This window comes from Equus przewalskii, chromosome 18 (assembly GCF_037783145.1).
Source record: "Equus przewalskii isolate Varuska chromosome 18, EquPr2, whole genome shotgun sequence".
NCBI lineage: Eukaryota > Metazoa > Chordata > Mammalia > Perissodactyla > Equidae > Equus > Equus przewalskii.
The window spans coordinates 33,632,368-33,652,794 of record NC_091848.1 but is presented as its reverse complement, the minus strand read 5'-3'; the positions used below and the strand labels follow the sequence as shown (position 1 = coordinate 33,652,794).

The 20,427-nt window shown below is 48.0% G+C and overlaps 1 protein-coding gene across 2 annotated transcripts in view; it reads left to right on the top strand.

Annotated features, from left to right (window-relative positions):
• XXYLT1 (xyloside xylosyltransferase 1) overlaps positions 1-20,427 on the top strand; it is a 170,773-nt gene that overhangs the window by 32,256 nt on the left and 118,090 nt on the right. Inside the window, exon 1 of one of the 2 annotated variants that reach the window (XM_070583458.1) lies at positions 267-571. The exons of the other annotated variant lie outside the window; for it this stretch is intronic. Coding sequence (XP_070439559.1) covers positions 529-571 — 43 coding nt within the window. The 5' untranslated portion in view covers positions 267-528. Of the gene's footprint in view, positions 1-266; positions 572-20,427 lie in introns of those variants that run through there. 2 annotated transcript variants of the gene reach the window in all.

Here is a 20,427-nt window from a genome sequence, read left to right as displayed (position 1 = left end):
CATCATAAATTATACTGTGACTAATATCCACGTGCATAAAGATTATTTTCTCTAATTAGGATTATTTCCTTGTGATAGCTCCCCCCGGGGGGAGTTACTGGGCCAAAGGTGATGCTCACAAAGCCAGCCTGCGTCAGCTCCCCCGCCCCGATGTCATCAGCCTGCGTGTGTGAGGTTCTGTGTGGTTTTCTAAGCCCATTGATGTCTGACCTCTCAGAGGGATCTCAGGCAGATGCATAAGAGCTTCAGGACAGCTGCTGTCCCCTGTCCCCACTTTGCAGGAGAGGAATCTAGGAGCTGAGGTCAGGCCACTTCTCTGAGTTCTGGGGTGAGCTGGGCCTCCCACTCGGGTTTCTGATGCCTCGGTTCATGCTCCTTTTGGTGGCCAGACCTCAATGCCCAGCCTCTCACACCCGCATAACCCCTTGAGGCTTACAAACCTTGGCCTCCTCTCTCCTCTTCTTGGCCGCTCACTGCAGTCATGTGGAGGGGGCCTGGCTGGCCTAGGTAGCTGTGTGTTTTGCCCTGATGGGGCCCCTTGGAGCAGCGCTGCACAGACCACGTCTGCAGAGTGAGTAACAAAGGGGTCCGTCCTGCCAGTGGAACGTGCTGGCTCTGATTTTGGTCAGACCTTGTTTTTCTTTCCGTTGCTTGTTAGAGGGGTCACATATGGCTGGCTGGCCAATCCTGCCACCCACGCTTGCCTGCCCATGTGTCCTACACTGACACCCAGCCACTTTCTGCTCCTCATTCACACCCACAGGGCTTTTATCTCCTCCTGTTGGTGGTGTTAGGTTTGTCACCATTGGAAGCATCTTATGCAATGGAAACGAAAACATTTTTTGCTCAACTGGAGCTGGAGGGAGTGAAGAGCAGCTCCTCAGGGACAACCAGCTTCCCTCTCCTGTGTCACGCTTCTCCAAGGAGCTGTTGGCTCCTGCTTAACGACTTGGGTCGTAAAAACAGTCCTTACTGAGGCTGAACCATGCTGCCTCATGGTTGTGGTGGGGTTTTCCCTGGGCAGGGAAGGCAGGTCCCCAAACACTCAGCAGTTCGTGAGGCTGGCCAGAGCCCCCAGGAGACTCTTCTGGAAGGCTCTCCTGTCCTGTGGTCAACCTTTTGCCAATAGACATCGTTTGCAAAGGATCTGATGCTTGCATGACATGGCGCTGACCACTCTGGGTGTCTCAGAGATGTTTGCGGGGTTGCTGCTTCATGGGCTCATGGTAGTGAGATGTGTGGTATGGTCCAGCAGTTAGGGTGGGATGCCATGAAAGCCGTAGGGAGAGCTATACAATGCTGAGGGTTTCAGAAGAGGATGCCTCACAGGCATTTGGCAGGAAGAAGGAGGGCTTCATGGAGGAGGTGGAAGTAGAAGTGGGCTTTGAAGGGTGAGTAAAGTTTCATTGTGTGGAAACAGGTAGTGAGCAGTTCAGGCAATTGGGAAGAGTTTGGGGTGTCTTTGGGAACAGGACACTAGCTTTTTCGACAAACACATTAGGGCACACTTTGGGAAGTAGTGGAAGAAAAGATGGGCAAGGGAGGTTGGCATGTACTGTGGAGGCTTGGCTGCCAGGCTGAGAGGCTGGCCCCGGACACAGGGGACAGAGCCTCTGTGGGCATTTTAGCAGGGAGGAACCTGACTAGATCCAGGGTTTCGGAAAGCCGATATGTCTGAGATGGGGCCTGCATTGTAGGGAGAGATGTTGGGGTCCAGCTGCATATCTTGACTGAGTGTCTGCTTGGCTGGGCATTATGGATGGGCTGCAGAGACCCCGAGTCGACTCCCTGGCCTCAAGCAGCAGCTGATCTAGAGTGTGCATGTGTATATGTGTGTGTGCACGCGTGCTCATGTGTACCCAGCATGAACACATACAGATGTTGAGTTATAGTACCTGGGGAGACCTGACAGGCATCCCCAGCTTTTGCACAGCCTCCCTCTTTCCATGAGAACCCAGGGGCTGCAGAGGTCGTTACACTGGCTGCTGTGGGACCAGTTATGAACTAACTTGCAGCTTTTAGCAACTGTCTTGGTTCAAAAAAAACAGCAAGTGAAGTTATGAGAGTAGGCAAAGCAGACAGCCTTCCACACAGAGCTCTGATCAGGATGGGTTATAAACGCCTGTAAAACCAATGCAGGCATTTCTGCTGTTGAACCACCTGCCTGTCAGCGGGCCCTGGAACCCAGGCCTGGGCAACAGAGCTAGGCTTTAGCCACGCTGTGCATGTACTTGGCTCCCGTAGGCCACCTGGGCTCCTGACCCTTTTTACCCTGCTTTCTGTTGGGCTAGGGGTTACAAAAAAGTTCCAGTCAGTTGACTTCATGATGGGCTCTGGGCAGAACCAGCTCCATGTGACATAGGTGGTTTATACCTATGTGGTACCCATATATGGTTTATACCTTGGGCCCCAGTGGAGTGTGGGGCAGCCGTGTACTCTTGTCTGTGCCCATTACGGGGTCATGTTTCCAGGGGCCTTGTGTTTCTCTTGGTTTCTCTCCCGCAGTTGAAGAATGAAGTTCTGCACGTCATCCTGTGTCTACACAGAGGAGGGGTGGCTTCGAGCTGTGGCCACCTCTCCTGACTTGGCCTGTGGCAGGTGGATTTGCACCTCTGGGCTCAGGATTCCCATGGATGCTGGCTGGGAGCTGTGCTGGCAGTGCTGGCATCTAGATTCCACTGTGTGCCTGGGAGGACTCAGGTGGCCTATCCTTGGAGCGTGGGAACTGTCACTCTGGCTCACTCTGTTTGGGCCATGCTGAGGAGGGGCCATTTCAGATGAGGAAGAGGGTGTCTTGACTTGCCTGGGGACAATATGTCCATCAGTTTAAACCCCTCATCTTTATAGAGGACATTTGTGTCCACCTAAAATGGGGGTGCAGCAGTACTGTGACCCCATTTTTCAGACTAAGGAATTGAGGCACAGAGATGGGGAGAGACTTTCCTAGGGTCACAGAGCCTGGCTGAGCAAGGACTGGACTGAGGATCCCTGACTCCCAGTCAGTGCTGTCCGCAGGCAGACACTTTGCTCCTATGTGCCCTGAGGATGTCCCTACCCTTCCCTGGCTTGAGCTTGGGGCTGGCCAGCTGTGTTGCTCAACTGTCCACGTTTACCACTCAGGCCTGGCTCTGGGACAGTGCAGGGAGGGTTCCCTTTTGTGGAAGCGTCTCTGTTTGCCTGTGAGTCAATAACCCAAAATTCGAGGGCCAGCTCTGCCCTCAGCCCTGTGCTGGGCCTTTGGGGTGAGCAGAGAAAATTCATTTTTGCCTCAAGTGAGGCAAAGCTCAATGAGGGTGAGAAAGCGGACACAGGCCACACAATTATGGAGAAACAGCAGAGCTTTGCCTCCGTTGTGAGAGGGGCTGGTAGGCGTGGTGGAGGCATCAGAGCTCAGCCTCTGTGCATCATACTCCTCTCTGGCCTTAGCTTCCTCATCTGTGAGGTGGGGATGAGTTTACCCGTTCTACCTTGGTTCCAAGGCTGTTGTGAGGAGAGGTCAGTGTGGGGAAATAGTGAATGAGTGGTGATGTGATGTGATGTGATGATGATAATGATGATGATGATTGCCACTTCATGCTGGTGTTTCTTCAGGTTGCATGCCCCTAGAGCAGTGGTGCCCAAGTTTGGCTGCCTAGAGACCCCTCCAACTGTGCTGATCACCAAGGGCTGTCTCTCCCACTTGCCACCAGGAGAAAACCGATGCCCAGGCAGGGGGAAAGGATTGTGCTGGGTTGGGTGTGCTGTCCAGAGAGGTGGGGTCTGGCCTCTTGTCACCTCAGGGCTGGAATAGGGCATCATGTCATCCCATTACTACGTGACCCCATACGCCACAGGAGGTTGTGTCCATCCCAGGGTAATGACATTAGGTTGCAGGGAGCAGGGATTGTTGAATGTGGTTGAGCAGACCTATTATTTATTTTAAGCCTCCTAACAATCCTATGACTTAGGCAGGAATTAATATCCCAATTTTGCAGATGGACAACATGAGACCAAGAGAGGTGAGGGAATTGGATCAAAGTCACCTAGTGACTAAGAGGCAGAACTGAGGTTAGGACCTAGGTTGTCCAATGCCAGTTCTCTCCTGGCCTCAGTTTCCCCAGCTATTCACAGAGGGTATTGGGCTTCATTGTCTCCTCCATTCTCTCTAGCCAGGCGTTCTCTGAGTGTTCCCTGGGGCACACACTTCCTCCATATACGTACCAGGGGCATATTGGCCATGTAGGTTCTGTATGATGTGTTTGTTTTCTGTATGTTCCATGGTCTTCAGTGTGATATATACCCTTCCAGATATTTGTGTGTGTGTGTGCACGTGTGTTTTCTTCACTCAAACTTCTCAGAATCCCCTTGTCCTTGGCATTTTAGGCCTTTGCATCTCTTCTACGTCTGTCTCACTGTCTAGTCTTGGATAGTCACTTTAAAAAAAAATAAACTTTATTTTTTAGAACAGTTGTAGATTTATAGAAGAGTTGTGAGGATAGTACAGAGAGTTCCCATATACCCCACACACAATTTCCCCTTTTAGCATATTACATTAATGTGGTATGTTTGTTACAAGTAATAAACCAATATTGCTACATTATTATTACCTAAAGCCTGCACTTTGTTCAGATGTCCTTAGTTTTAATCTGATGTCCCTCTTCTGTTCCAGGATCCCGTCCAGGACACCACATTACATTTGGCTGTCATGTCTCCTTAGGCTTCCCTTGGTGGTGACATTTTCTCCAACTTGCCCTGTTTTTAATGATCTTGACAGTTTTGAGGAGTACTGGTCAGATATTTTGTAGAATGTCTGTCAGTTGGGATTTGTCTGATGTTTTTCTCCTCATTAGACTGGAGTCGTGGTTTTTGGGGAGGAGGACTGGAGGCAAAGTGCCATTTTCATCACATCTTATCAATGATACATCACATCATATCCAGGGTACATGATTCATCACTGTTGATGGTGACCTCATCACCTGGCTGAAGTAGTTTGTGTCATATTTCTCCACTGTAAACTTACTCTTATTTCCTCCTGCCCATGCTTAACGAATGTGGATGGTCGCTTTTCAAAGGATATCTGTCCACTGCTTGGGCTCCATCCTGCACATCCTGCTGGTGACGTCTGTGCACTTGCAGTGCCACCAGCCATGGTCTGTGGGAGCCCAGAGATTCTGAAAGACTGCTTCGCCATTCCAGAGGGTTGACCCCATTCTACTATATGGGTCAATAGATGATCGTGTCTGAGCTTCCTTTGACTTCCAGGCCCAGTGTCTGCAGGGAGCACTGAGCCAGGCAGGTCTGAAGCAGGTTGAAGGGGCAGTCGGTAGGTATATCACAGAGACTAGGAGTTCAGGCTCTGGGTCAGATAGCTGGGTGCAAATTGCAGCTCCGTGACTCACTGTATTTATGACCATGGATGGTGTGGTTAAGAACATGGGCCTGGAGCCTGCCTGCCTGGGTTCATGGCAGCCCAACCACTGCCTGCTGTTTGACTCTGGCCAAGTTACCCACCCTGTCTACACCTTGGTTTCCTCATCTATAAAATGGAGATAACAACAGTTCGTATCTCATGGGGTTGTTGTGAGAATTAAATGAGTTAGTATATATAATGGGCTTAAAATAGTGCCTGGAACATGATAAAGTATTAGCTTGTCTCCTCTCTGGATCTCAGTTTCCTTATCTTTAAAATGGGGATGATACAGTACTTACCTCAGAGGATAGATGAGATGATACCCTTAGCCCTTAGCGCTGTGCCTGGCACATGGCGAGTGCCCAGTGATTATTAGCTGTTTGGGTGGTAATGATGTGTTGTGCCTCCAAACACAGCACCACGTGGTGTGGGATTGGAGTTATTCTCACATGCTTAGACTTTTTGCCTTTTGGAAAGAGCTTCTGATATGGGATAAGGAAATTTTCTGGATGATCTTGGGCCAGTCATGTCCCTCTTGTCTCCCAGGTGAGGATGGTTATCTCTGACCTACCCTCCTCTCAGGGTACTGGGAGCTGGAAATGGAGTAATGCAGCTAAAAATGCTTCATCTCCCACAACCTCCAAGAAGACCTTTTCCACCAGCTTCCGGAATCAGGGTACCTGAAATCTGCACAATCGTAGCAGATTATTACGTCCATCATCATCAGCCCCATCCTGCTCATGTTTCCTAAGGAGATCTATGTGTGTAAAAAGACCAGGCAAATGCAAAATGTTGTAAAATCCCTGAAAACGTAGGACTTGGGGCCCGAGCTGCCTCTGCTCCAGAGTCACCTTCTGGAAGCCTAGGGTGACGCTTGCTGTTGTAGAAAAGAATGACAAAGCTGACTGGTGATCAGCAGGGGGTGGCTCAGTCCTCCTCCCAGCCCCCTTCTCCTGACATCATGGGTGTCATCACCCCTAAAAGTGTCTTTATTTCATCAGTCTCTTGCTGAGGCCTTGCTGTCCTGAGGCTGGAGACAGACGACTGGATTCTTGTGAGGACATTCTTGGGTCCACTTCGGGTCGGTGCTGCTGGTTGGGAAAGGCTGGTGTGAATCTCGGGTAATTCATGTGCAGGTGCATCTTAGCCCAGGTTCACAGGGGCACAGGAGAAAGGGTGGAAGCAGGACCAGAAAGCCTGTAAGCTGAGACAAAACCAAAATGGGAAAATCCAGACTGGCAGCTCTCATTCATTCATTCATTCATTCATGCTTTGAAACACTGAGGTCAGTGCACAGCATTTTGCAGAAACCCTTTAAAAATCCATCATTTTTCCCTCCCTTATGTGAAATTTGACAAATGTAGTAAAAGCCGTTTTCAGCTTGGATTTCTTTGTTCCGTGCTTTTGGTATTTTTACTCACTACCATGGGAGGTCTTTAATGTTCCCTGCTGTTCTTTCACAGCAGTTTCATAAAACAGAAAAAGCTTTTAAGGTTGTTTTATAGAACTTTACAACTTTGTTCAGTTTGAAAGCAAATCAGGAAACTGGTCTATAATCAATCTTTAATTTTCCGTCAGTGAGGCAGACATGTATCTAGTGGAAGGGGTCTTGCAGGGGGATGCATATGCATTCTGGAACCTGGGTGTGGTGGAGAAGGGGTGGGGATCCTGGAGTGGTCTCTTCTCTACCCCTACCCCATCAGCATCAGCATCAGGAGAAAGCAGAGACAAGGGGCCTCCTCACTGATGCTGTTGTAATTGGTTTTCCAGTCTCTGAAATCCTTAACGTGAAAGGTGCTGGCTGGCATCTGCCCCTTCCTGCAGTTAGTCCTGTGGCCTCTGCTTACTTTGGGGGTGAAGCAGCCTGAAGATGGATGGGGGCTGCTTTAGTCTGGACGTGGGGTCAGCAGCCTGGGAGCAAGTTCTTGCTCTGTCCCGACTATCCTGGCTGTCGGATGTCGGGGAGAGGGAGAACCACCTCCTTTCCCTGATTCCTCCCCGGAGGAGGCGACATAGAATCTGGTTCAGGACCCAGTTTACCAGTGGGCACGGTCTCTGTGTAAAGATCATGTGCACGAGTGGGGCTCTCCTCATCTCTGGAGTTTTCTTCTCACTCCTGAGACAGGAGAAGCACAGCAGGAGGGGTGCCATTTTCCTCTCTCCTCTACCCCTCATGCTTACTTGTCCAGAGGAGAGTGAGATCCTGTGGAGATCTTGGGCCTCAGCCACATTCTCCAGCCTGGTTTGCCAGAGAGTTCTGGTTCGCACCCCAGCTAGTAATAAAGTGGTCCTTGGCTTTTCCACCTGCCGTTACTCCTGGCATGTCTAAATGTCTTCGAAACCTCCGCAGGAGTAGGGGTCATCACATCATCCCTGAGTCCTCTGGCCACATAACATCTCATACTGCCCACCCCCCTCCTGACTCCTAACAGAGACCGAGGGTGGATGACCTAAGTCCTCTGAGCCACCATGCTCTGCATATAAAATGGGGATAGTGGTGGTACAGATGTCGTAGGACTGTGACGGAGGTCGTGGATGGAGAGTCGTAGTGCCTGGCACGCAGAGGTGCTCAGTGGTCGATGTTATTAGTGCTTTTCCTCTCAGAGGCTCACGTGCACTCAGCGATTCAAAAGCTCAGGTAAGTTCTGAAGTAAAAAACAGTTCAACTTCGTTTAACCCAGCATTTCTCAAACATAATTTGTCTCAGAGCACCTTTTTGAGGAATACCTGCTCACATTCTGAGATAGGGCTGTTTCAGAGAACTCACTGTAAGAAATGCTGCCCTAAAATGAGAGTAATAAATAAACAGGACTTGTGTAGCCCTCTCCGTGGGGGTGGGAGTGGGGGTGGGGGTGGGGAACGCCTCAGCCTTCAGAGAAAGGCACTTCCTGGCTGTTAGTCTTTCCTCCTCTCCTGCAGCATCTCATTGGGTGTGGCCTTCTAATTATCCACTCACCTGGCTGCCTACACCACGACTACTTCCTGAGTGGATCTGAAGTAGCTTTGGGGATGCCTGATGTTTGCCTCAGACCCAGAAGTGTTAGGAAGACTTTTCCCTGGATCCTGAATCGTGATGGGGACCCAGGGACAGATTTGTTCAAAAGGAGCGAGCTGTATGTTCGCTGCCACCCTGCCAGCAGGGCACCCTGGCGGCACTGACAAACTGGAGTGGCTTCAGAGGAGGGAGTCCCAGAGCGGGGCTGGAGGGATCCTGAAATCACCCCTAGAGAAAACGGAGCCTCCACACCAGAGAGGTCTCACTGTTTTCTGAAGGGCCGTCCCGGGAAAGAGAAAGCAGGCCTGTTCTGTGTGGCCCTGAAAGGTCACACCGGGTGCAGCTTACTAGATATTTCTAACTCAGCCACCACCTTTCTGTGAGCCCGTGGGCAAGGCCGTTTCCCTGCCCGGGTGGCAGGTCCTCACCTATGGACTGAGGGGTTGGATAAGATCCATGGTGCAGACTGGCTGCCTGTGGCCACAGACCACAACCTGTTTGGCCATTTCATCATCCTTACGGGGGCTTTGAGTGGCAGTGGACCTGGGTATGGATACCATCTGTTCTAGTCTCACGTGGTTCCATATCTTTATGTCACCTGTGATGCCCCCTGGCCTCAGCTCTCTTTAAAGCTCTGATGGTCTGCTCAGCTCCTGCCGAGCGCTCCTTTGCTCACTCCACGCAGCTGTGCCAGCTCCCCTGCACGCTGCCCATGGATACCCCCAGGGCTGTTTCCTCCCCTCTTTCAGATCTCTGTCCAGATGTTACCTCAGTGAGGCATCCCTGACCATCCTCTGTAAAATTGTACTTACCTCCTCTAGAGCGCCCTGACCCCGATCCTGCTTTGTTCTTCTTCATCGTACTTGTCACCATCTGAAAGAGAGTGTATTTTACTTTTTTCTGATGGTCTGTCTCCCCCTCCCAAAAGTAGACTCCACAAGGGCAGGATGTTTCATGAGTTTGTTCATGGCTGTGTTCCCAGTGCCTAGAACACACCCAGACACACAGTAGGCATTTGTCAAGTGAACTAAATGGATGAATTATTGTGAAGTGTGTATCTTGAACCAGTCTATTTTTCGGGTCACCTCAGTATGCCAGAGCCGACTTACTGCCTCAGCACTTTTTCTTAAGCCCGTTTCGAAGTGCCTGGGGAGGAAATCCAGCAGCTTCTGATAAATTGCATAGAAACTGGACGTTCCTTGTGGGCTAGACACAACCAGGAGTGTGAATTTTCTGGATGACCATTTCTTGATGGGTCCCCCAAGCCTTGAGGAAACACAGCGGGTTCTGATTTCCTGGTGTAGTGGGCGCTGCCCGGGCTGCCAGCGTTCAGCATGGCTTGAGGTGCCAGAATTCTGGTGTGGAAGAAAGCAAAAGGAGAAACAGATATTCAGGAACTTGCCTGAGTGAAACCATCTGAGTAAATATTGAACAAAGGCTATAAACATGTGTCCAGTGGTTTCAGTGAAAACTGTTTTCTGGCAGCTGCTGTGGAGCAAATTGGAGGCATTTGAGTCCTCTTATTTGGAAGAGGGACAGGCTGAGTGAATTTGTCATAAAATGCTAAAAATAGTAATGCAATGGAGACCGCTTTCTGCTCACTTAATGCCAAAAGCTCTTTCTGAGCTAATGAAAATAGTTGCCAAATTGATTGAACAGTAATATCTCCCATTTGGTTCCCCTCGATTAGATTCTGTCTGTTAACTTTTCAGGATCCTCTTTTAAATTCTCGGCCACCAGTCAAAGGCGTTAGCCAGCGTTTGTTGTTGCCGGGAGGTCAGGCAGAGGTCAGGATTGTAGGCATCTTGTCATCTGTGAAGGGTCTGCCGTCCTCCCACCATGTGCAGGGCACAGGGTGGGTGCTGCTGTCCTGCCCTCAGGGTGGGGGCGCTCACCTTCTGGGTGAGAAGAGAGCCCAAGCAAGTGGGTGCTCACAAAACCAGAGGTCAGAGGTCAGCGGCACTGGGCTTGGATTTAAGGGAGATCGTGTGGGATTATTTGCATGGCGAGTGGACCAGATACTGTCAGTTCTGTCAGAGTTCAGAGAAGCAGCTTTGTCCAGGAGGGTGAGATGGGTTGTGCCAGGCCTTGAGGGCTGAGGGGGATTCTGGGTGAGGGATGTGCTGGACGGCCTAGGCCTCGGCCTGGGCAGAAGCCAGCGTGCCCTGGGGTTGCCATCTCTTCCGATGGCGTTGGATCCCAAGTCCTCTCATGCAGTGTGCTTGACGAGCACCTCCGGGCTGCCTGGAAGGAAGCTGCTGCACTTTGCCTCTTCCCTTGCGCACCGGCCCCTGGTGGGATAATATGCAGCTTCTCTACCCAGGCCATGTGTGTCATTGCCAGTGACCAGGTCCTTCCCGTTAGCCATCTCTGATTGAATTTCAGGCCTGCTCTTCCTTTCCTTTCCTCACCCACTTACACTGGCTTCTGACCATCCTTTGGAAGGTTCCCGGCCATGCTGGGCCTCCAGAGAGAGGGTTGCAGGGACCAATGCCTGACTCTCCTTGTTTGGCCTGGTTGCCCCTTCAGCATGGTTTCTTGCCACTCCCCCACATCCACCCTGTTCTCCAGCCAAACTAGCTGCCATAGACTGTTCTTGGTCAAACGTACACTCTGCTTTCCTACTTCCTTGGCTTGCTCAGCTCTTCCTTTGTCCCCCAGGTCCCTGATCACTGGCTCTGCCTTTCAGAAGGGCCCTAAAGGCGAGCTCTCCAGGCACACAGAGTGTCAGCTGGGCTGCCTCTGCTGGACCTTTGCGGGCAGGAAAACCCCTTGAGAGTCTTAAGTCAGGCATGATGTGATGTGACGTGGCCTTAACTTTGTTATAAAATCTGAAAGCCCTTGGGGGGTGAGTGAGGATGATTCCCCTCGTGTATAGATGAGACCTGTCAGCAGCCACGTGATTCCACTGAGTAGAATCAGCCATTCTGATGATGAAACCCTATTTTGGAGCTGCTTGTCTCCCAGGGAGCTTTCAACCTTGGCTTTTGACTTCTCTCCCTCCTACCAGCTTCTTGCCCCAGTTCAGGACTGACTTCTTAACTAGGCTTAGCTGGTTCTGCGCTAGTGTCACTCACATCTTAAGCTCTGGGGTAACTTCTTCCTGAGAGGTGAGTGCGCATAGGGGGTGCGGTGGGTGATGGTTTCCTTTCTGCACTGGGTTGAGGGAGTCAGGTACGATATTGACTTTTTTTTTTTAAAAGGCATCATCTCTCACATCGTAAGATTTGTCCATTATAGTCATTAATCACAGAATGGTGAAATTTGGGGAATGAACAGTGCCTGGGATAGGAGTGCACTTCTGACTGTGAGCTGATTTCGTGGCTGACCTCAAGCAAACTCCCTCTTGCAAGCCTGTGACGGAGTGTCCTGGCCCTTGCCTGACGACCTCTCCTTCCCTGCTCTGCCTCCCCCTCCCCCGTGTCTTTCCTTCTTCCTTCTGAGAGCTGAGTGCAAGTCAACACAAGAAAAGAGGGATTACTGTGGGAGGGGCTGGAATGAGAGAGCTCAGAACTTGGGGCAGCTGTGGGCACTGGGCTGTTTGGGTTATTCTCTTTCTCTCTCTCTCTCTCTGATGGCGTCTTTGTTCCTGTCTGCACTTCTCCATTTTCTTCTCTCCACAACTGCTTTTTTAAATGTATTTTTTCCGTTCCCACGGAACTGAAGCTTGCATGGGGCTTTGGTTTGTTACGACTTCCCCATAACAGGCATCATCTCTTGCTATTTTCCATTTCAGATCCTGAAAGAGAATCTTCTGACCAGCCTGCAGGCCATAAATTGTTGATTTTTTTTGTTGTCATGGATCCAGTCAGCTGGGAGCAGAGCCGGAGGAGGTGGGGCCACGTGGTACCAAACCTGGCCACCTGGGCCTGCCTCTTCAGCAGGTGTGTGACTGCTGCTCTCAGATACAGAGTAGCTGCTGGCGTGGGAGGGGAGGGGAAAAGATGTGGATTACATGGGGATTTTGCCCTCATGATCAGATGTAGGTTTTGCCCTTATGACTTCATTTTCTAGTGGAGGAATTATGTTAGACGTTACTGTCATACAAATACCAGCCATCCTGGGGCATGTTGTAGGCAGCCTTGAAGATGACTCCCAATGATCCTCACCTCCTGGTGTTCATGCCCTTCGCTTGAGAATGTGGGCTGGACTTATTCACTTGTTTCTAGTGCAAAGAATATGGCAAAACTGTTGGCATAACACTTCTGAGATTATGCTATGAACGACCGTGGCTTCCATCTTGGATATCTTTTTTCCTTCTCTGAGTCCTTGCCATGTCGTGAGCTTCCCTGTGGAGAGGCCTCATGGTGAGGAATTGACATCTCTGGCCAACAGCCAAGAGGATCTGAGGCCACATGAGTAAACTGTGAGTAGATGGCTGCCTGTGAGCCAGGGGCATCCAGCTGAGCTGTGCCTGAATTGTCTCAGAAACTGAGATAATAAATGTTGGTTGTTTTCAGCTGCTAAGTTTTGGGTTAACTTGTGCAGCAATAGATAACTGACACAGGGAGGTATAAGTACAGAGCTGTGGGAGTGCAAAGAAGGGCACACCTTTGGCTAAGGAATATGGGGAAGGCTTTGAGAAGCATGTGGCATCTGAGGGAGGCCTACCTTTTCTCCACAGAGTGTCTCTCGTACAAGGTGGGCCATCTGCATGACAGAAGGCGAAGAGGCTGATCTGTAGTCCCAATTTCCAAAGTGGATTGGATGAACACCTGTTTTTCTGGTGAATGGCCTCTGAGAACCTCCAAAACTTCTGTCGAAGAAGGGCAGGATTTGCTGTTTCCTTGAACCTCCATTTAGCCTGCTGTGTGGTATCTCTGTTGAAGGTTGGGTCTCTTAGGCCCTGGTGGCCTCCATCACTGCACTGCCAACTGCGTATGAGGCTGCTTAGTATCCCATATACTGATTAGAAAGCAACAGCTCGGGTTCACAGGCCTGGCCATTCAGGTACTCCTTACACCTTGCTCTCTGAAAGTCTACTGGGCCAGCCTCTCACCTGCTCAGTTGTGGGCCCTGCCTTCAATGGCTCTTCCCAAAAGAGACTGGCTCAGCATCTGCTAGCAGAGTCTGAGGACCTGGGTTGAAGTCCTTTTTCTCTCTCCTACTGATGATGTGGCCTTAAGCAAGGCACGAAGCATCCTGTCTGGGACTCTTTTTATTCCTCTACCTTTTACTATAAAAATTTCAAATATTTACAAAAGTAGAGAGAATAGCATAATGAACTCCTGTGTACCTATCACCCAACTTCAATAGTTATCCGTTTATGGCCTATCTTATATTATCTCTACTCCCACCCACCGCCTTCTCCCCCAACTCTGGGTTATTTCAAAGCAAATACTAGATATCATATTATTATTTTATTCTTAAATATTTTGATAAGTGTCTGATAAATGTGTTCTTTTTTTTTACGTAAACACAGTATCTTTATGACATTTAACACAATTAACGATAATTTTTTATTACCACCTAATATCCAAGCAGTATGTACATTCTTCAAATGTATTTTTATAGGTTTGTTCAAATCAGGATCCAGACAAGGGCTACATGTCTCTTAAGTCTTTCTCTCTCTCTTTTTGTAAATTAAACTTTTAATTTTGAGATAATTATAGATGAACATGTAGTTGTAAGACATAACGTAGAGATCCTTTGCCCACTTTCTCCCAATGGCACCATCTTGTAAGACTGTAATACAACATGACAGCAAGATCTTGACACGAATGCAGTCAAGATGCGGAACAGTCCCATCGCCACAAAGATCCTTCACGTTGCCCTTTTATAGGCATCGCCCCCAACCCTTGCCAACCACGAATCTGTTTTCCATTTCTATACTTTTGTCATTTCAAGAATGTTATATAAATGGAATCAAAGTATGTGATCTTTTGGGATTGGCTTTTTTTTCGTTCAGCATAGCGCTCTGGAGATTCATTCCAGTTGTTGCAGGTGTCCATAATCCATTCCTTATTGCTGAGTGGTGTTTCATGGTATGGATATACCACAGTTTGTTTACTCATTCACCCATTTAAAGACGTCTGGGTTGTTTCCAGTTTTTGGCTATTATGAATAAAGGTGCTATGACATTTGTGTACAGGTTTTTGTATGAACATAAATTTTTATTTCTCTGGAATAAGTGCCTGAAAGTACAGTTGCTGGGACTTATGGTAGTTCCATGTTTAGTTTTATAAGAAATTGCCAAACTTTTCCAGGGTGGCTATACCATTTTACGTGCCCACCAGCAACGTGGAAGTGTGTCTTGAGTCTCTTTTAGTCTATGGGTCCTCTCTCCCTCTGCCTCTATTTTCTGACCTACCAGCTGGGGATAAAAACTTGTGCTCTGATTATCTTGCATGATTGAGGTGATACATGTGAAACTGCTTTATAAACTGTCCCAAACTGGGACTGTCGATGCTTCTCTTTTGTGGGGGTATCAGCAGATGTCATCACAGCACCTTAGGGAAGTGCTGTGGATGCTTATTCACTGTCTCCCCTGGGTTTCCTAGGCTGGCTGGATTCTGCAGGGCACCAGGGTAGCCACAGGTCAGGCATTGTTAGCTGAGCTTGGCTTTTAAAAGATGTTGGAGGTGGAAATGAGATGCTCAGCTTGCCTGAGCAGCCCATGAGACCACAGTCCCTGCCCACCTCTTAGGCGCGCTCCAGCACGACCACTCTGGCTGCTGGGCTGGTCCTCTAGTCACCCTCTCATTCTTCCTAGTCCTGGCTGGCCGGCAGTTCTGTGTGGTATGATAGTGTGTGTGTGTGTGTGTGTGTGTGTGTTGTGTGTGCGCGTGTGCACCCTGGCCTTTCAGCCACAGGTCTATATACCAGATTTGCTTAAGATGATGACAGTTTTCTAGAACACTGTGTACAGCAAATTCTGGGTTCTATTAGAAATAAAAATGCGAAGCTTTTTAAAAGCACTTTCCCCGTCTCCTCCCTGTGCTGTCTCTAACATGACTGTAATTTCCTCAGTTGTCGTCCTCCTCCCCTCTCCCTTGCTGAGCTGTTGACTGATGCCCCTGATGTTAGTGTCAGCCTCTGTTCCAGGGGCTGACCTGACTAGATGTCCCCAGGTTCCTTGGTGGCTTCAGACAAGAGGCACAGCAGTTACCTGTCCTCCCAGCCCCATCAGCATTAGGAATGACAGTTCCAGCATACTGCAGGGGGGCCGTGTGGAATGACTAATAGACTTGTGGAAAAACACCGTGCAGAGGAATCGTGGTGGAGAGACACTAACTCAGCAGAGGGAGTGGATCTGCTATGTTGTTTGCACCTTACTTTAAACTCCCAGTGATTGCTAGATCTCTGTTCTTTGTGTTTGAGAAAATGAGATTTTTCTCTTGTTGCATTCACAACTTTTGTGGGTTTTCTCTAGTGTCGGCATGCTCCCCTCTCGCATTGCTGTCAGTCCCAGGCTTGGGGTTGAGATTGTGTCTGCTGCTCTCTTGAAGGGTATGTGGACCCCCAAAAGAGTTTCCAGTGAGGTGGAGGGGTGGGTACTAGCCACTCAGTCAACAAATTAGTGCGTCAGTGAAGGTCTGGGAATGACGCTGGCCTAAGTGTTCACATCAATGCAGGACAAAGATGTGAGCAAGGATTGCAACCAGACGGCAGTTAGAGGTATCTTTGGGGCTACTCTACATGGAACCTACTAGCTGTTTCTGTCTCATCATCTCTGACATGTCCCCCCTCTCTGGGGGCAGGGCTCTAGGGAATTCCAAGGAGCCAGGCTCTTTCTCTGGTGGCAAAGTGCTCCTCTCTTTGGACCGCTGTGACTTAGCAATCGCCTTTCTCTGGGGAGTCACTCTCAGGGTATCAAACATGGAGGCTCTAAGGGCCCAGGGGTCACATTTTTTATCCCACAGTCCCTTTCACTTGTGTCTTACTTTTTGTAACCCTTTTATCAACACCCGCCATGGACTAGGGCACCAGTGAGAGGTGCTAAGAGGCACCCTCCTTGCCTCTTGGCCCCACAGAGCTTACAGGCTAGTTAGGGAGAAGACCCTGTTGCCAGTCATTGTCCCCCAGCTGCCCTTCCCCTCTGCCTGTTCTTGCTGCTGTCTCCTTGGGTCAGACCCTCACTGCAAAATGTTGTAGTGTAACATGTATAATATAAATGCACAATTTCGAGAAGACTGACCTTGTGCCAGGAATGTGCTGCGTGCCTTACTATATGTGTTATCTTATCCCCTGTAAGCCCAGAGGGAGGAACATTCCCTACTTTGGGTGAGGAAAATTGGACCTAGAAGGATCAGGTGAATTGCCCCATGAGAGACACAGCACTGCTGGGAGAGTTGGACAGGAGCTTAGACCGTCTGGCTCCAGGGCCTGTGCTCTTTACCAGCAAAAGGGGATTTGGATGATCCACAAACCTCGGGGGAACTTAGTTGAATGCTGTCCCAGCCACTTTCATTCTCACAAATAACTTTCAAGGACAATGAACAGTGCACAGCCAAAAATAACCAAGCACAAAGAAAATACGGTGTGATGAGTGAGAACCGGTAAAAACAAGAGACAGCAGAAGCAGACCCGCTAGGACTTCAGACGATCAGACACAGAGCACGAGAAATGTACGCTAACCACGTTTAAAGAAACAAAAGACAACCCTGAAAATCCCTGCAGGAAACAGTGAAAAGTGACCTCGCGTATTTGAAAAACAACCATGTAGAACTCTTAGGAATAAAGAATACGGTAATCCAAATAAAAACATATGGATGGTCAATTAGAAAAATCTTAAAAATGCAGATTTTTCAAGGTAACCAGTGCACAAACTCCTTCATTCCTTCTTTCCTAACCCAATTCTAGTCCCCTCTTCAAGGGTAAGCACTGTAAATAGATTGGTGTGTTTCATTTTAGGCCTTTTGCTATGCATTTATGAACACACATATGCCAGCAGACAACAAAAGTTTTAAAAAATATAAATGAGATTAAGCTCTACATTTTTACTTGCAACTTGCTTTTTTTCCCATACTTAATAACATGAGCGATATCAACACATACAGATTTACCACATCAGTGAAACTCATTTAAAGTTTTGTTTGTCGTCTTATTTTCAACCACATCCACATGGTACAAAATTCAGAAAATACAAACACATATATGGAGAAAATAAGTCTTCTTACCCTCATCCCTGCCACTAAGTTCTCAACTGCCTAGAAGGGTTCTGCACCTTGTTTTTTTTTTTCATTTAACAATATATCTTATTGATAGTTTCAAATCTGCGTGTTTAAGGGTGCCTTGTTCTTTTTATACCTATGGAGTATTTCATTGCATGGAAATTTGTTTAACTAGTTGTTGAATAAATTGTTGAAGTACCTTTAGATTATTTCCAAATTTTGTGATTAAAAACAATACTGCAGTTACTGTCTTGTTCATAAATGATTTTACCCTTAAGCAGGATTTTGTTGGATAAATTCCTGAAAGTGAAATTGCTGAGTCAAATGTATGTGCATTTAAAATTTTTATAGATCTTGTCAAATTGCCCTCCATTGTGTTTATATCAATTACTTTTGTTTTTTTTGAGGAAGATTAGCCCTGAGCTAACATCTGCTGCCAATCCTCCTCTTTTTGGCTGAGGAAGACTGGCTCTGACCTAACATCCGTGCCCATCTTCCTCCACTTTATATGTGGGACGCCTACCACAGCATGGCTTGCCAAGTGGTGCCATGTCCGCACCCGGGATCCGAACCGGTGAACCCCAGGCTGCCAAAGCAGAACGTGTACACTTAACCTCTGCTCTACTTGGCCAGCCCTATATCAATTTCTAAATCCACTAGCAATGCATGAGATTGTCTGTTTCCCCACACCCAGCTCAGAATGTAAGCAAACTATTTCATCTTTGCCAATTTTATAGGTGAAAAATTCTATCTCAATGAAATATTAAGATTTCTTTCTCTTATTTTGAGTGACATTGGGTCTCCTTTCATATAGTAAGAACCACTGAATTTCCTTTTGTGTGAACTATTTATATCCTTAGCCTATTTTTCTATTGGGTTGTTGACTTTTTCTTACTGATTTCAAGGAGCTGTTTATTTCTTAAGGAAATTAGCATTTTTGTCACTGATATACGTTGAAAATATTTGTTGTCTTTTGATTCTTTTTTAACAAAGATTTAAAAAAATTCTGTTGTTAGATATATCAGTCTTGTGACTTTTAGATTTTGTGTCACACTTAGAAAAGTCTTCTTCACTCCGAGATTATAAAAAACATTATTCCATGATTTCTGATGAAGCACTTTGTAAATTGTAGTGTGTTATCAGAGAAATGAACTATTGTTATCCTTAAGAATAGTCCTGGCCTGCTTTCTCCTGTGAATTTATCTGAAGTAGTCCTTCTTTTGAGGTGACCAAAGTGGGTGACTAGATACAGGAGGCTGGAAGCTAGGAATCGGATAGTCTCAGGATATCCTTTTAGCTTGAGTGTGTGGACCCCAAGTCGACAGTGTTCTCAGGGTTCCTAGGTTTTCATCTTTGGGGGCTGCTGGTAGACACGACAGTCTACACATATGGGAGTGAAAGCTATATAATTTTGAAGAAAGATGGACAGGACGGTGGGCATTGGAACCGGAATGCTCTAAAGCCCACGACTGAGCTTCTCCCCTGCAGAGGGCTTGGGTGGGCAGTGCCAGCATTTGCTTCTGAGATTCTCTTTGTCTTTTGATTGACAACTTACCTTTTTAAATTTATTAATGTATTCTATTAGGTTATTGCCAATTTTTTTTGACTGGGGACCTAGTTGGTCTCTTTAAGATGACATTGCAATGTATGTCCTATTCCATTGTGTATTGATTTTAGGATTGTTTCTAAACATTGATGTTTATTTCTTTTGTTTCCATGTTACTAGGAGTCTCTGTAGTTGTTTGTGCTGACAGTCAGAACAAAGTGGGGTTCAACACTCCAGAGATTTGTTCCAAGTCTGAAGTTGGCCCTGGCCAATCCCTGCAATACTCTTGGCTCTTTTTTAGCTCTCATTTACCTGTGGTGATGGAGAGGAGGAACAGAGAGGTGGCTAAGTCCCCAAATTGGAATTAATCAGAATGCTGAGGCTTTGGGTCCTTCTGGGCCTCAGGCTATGATGCCTTTTTTCCCTTGGCCAGTCAGGTCCTGTGAGGCTTGGATGGTCCCTGGGACCCGTGTATCAGCCTAGTTGGGGCTTGGTCTGGAGGGGCCAGCCAGGATAGGTGTTCTACCTGAGATAGCCCAAAGTGTGAAGAGCCAATGGAGTGAATCTAAGCCAGGGTCCTTGTCAAAGGGAAGCCTGAGACTCCAGTACAAATTCGGAGTCCAGAAGGGCAGAAATGGGATCACCAATAAGGAATAACATCAGGACAGGACTTGAGATAAAGTGAGTATAGATTAGCGAGGAGGATCTGGGACAGTTGGTGCTTGCTTTTGTTGGCACTTGGTTTGAGAGTGTGTTAGGATAAAGCCAGAGGGTTGAGATAGACTCACAGAGACAGGTACCTGGAAGGAATGTCCCAGATGCAGTTGGGTAAAAGTTGTTCTGGGGCCCCAGGATGTACAGAGCCTCTCCCCCTGCGCGGACTGAGGGCTCTTCCCAACAAGCCTGACCTCGCCCAGCCAGTGATTTGAAAGGCAGTAGGTTCCACACCCTCTTCGCAGAGGAACGCAGAAGTCTGGCGGCCTTTTATAAGATGCCAGAGAGGGTGCTCAGTGATCATCCAGGACAGTGGCTCTTAACAAAAGGGCAGATCAGAATCACCCAGGGAGCTGTTTTCAAAATACTTTGTCTGGGTTCCAGTGCTCAGAGACTTTTTTTTTTACTTGAGGTGAATTTTATATACAGTGAGAAGAGATGTTTGACTGAGGAGGTCTGGGGTTGGATCGGGACAGAATTACTGCAGAAAAGTGCCCTGGATAAGTTCAATGTACATCTCTAATTGAGAACCTTTGTTCTCTTCACTCCTAAATTTTACCGATGGAGGGGACTGAGCCTCAGAGAGGTGACTAGTGGTGGAGCCCCAGAGCACCTTGGATCTTGGGGCTCATGTTGAACCAGGGGCCTGAACCCGGGTTTCCTTCTTGTG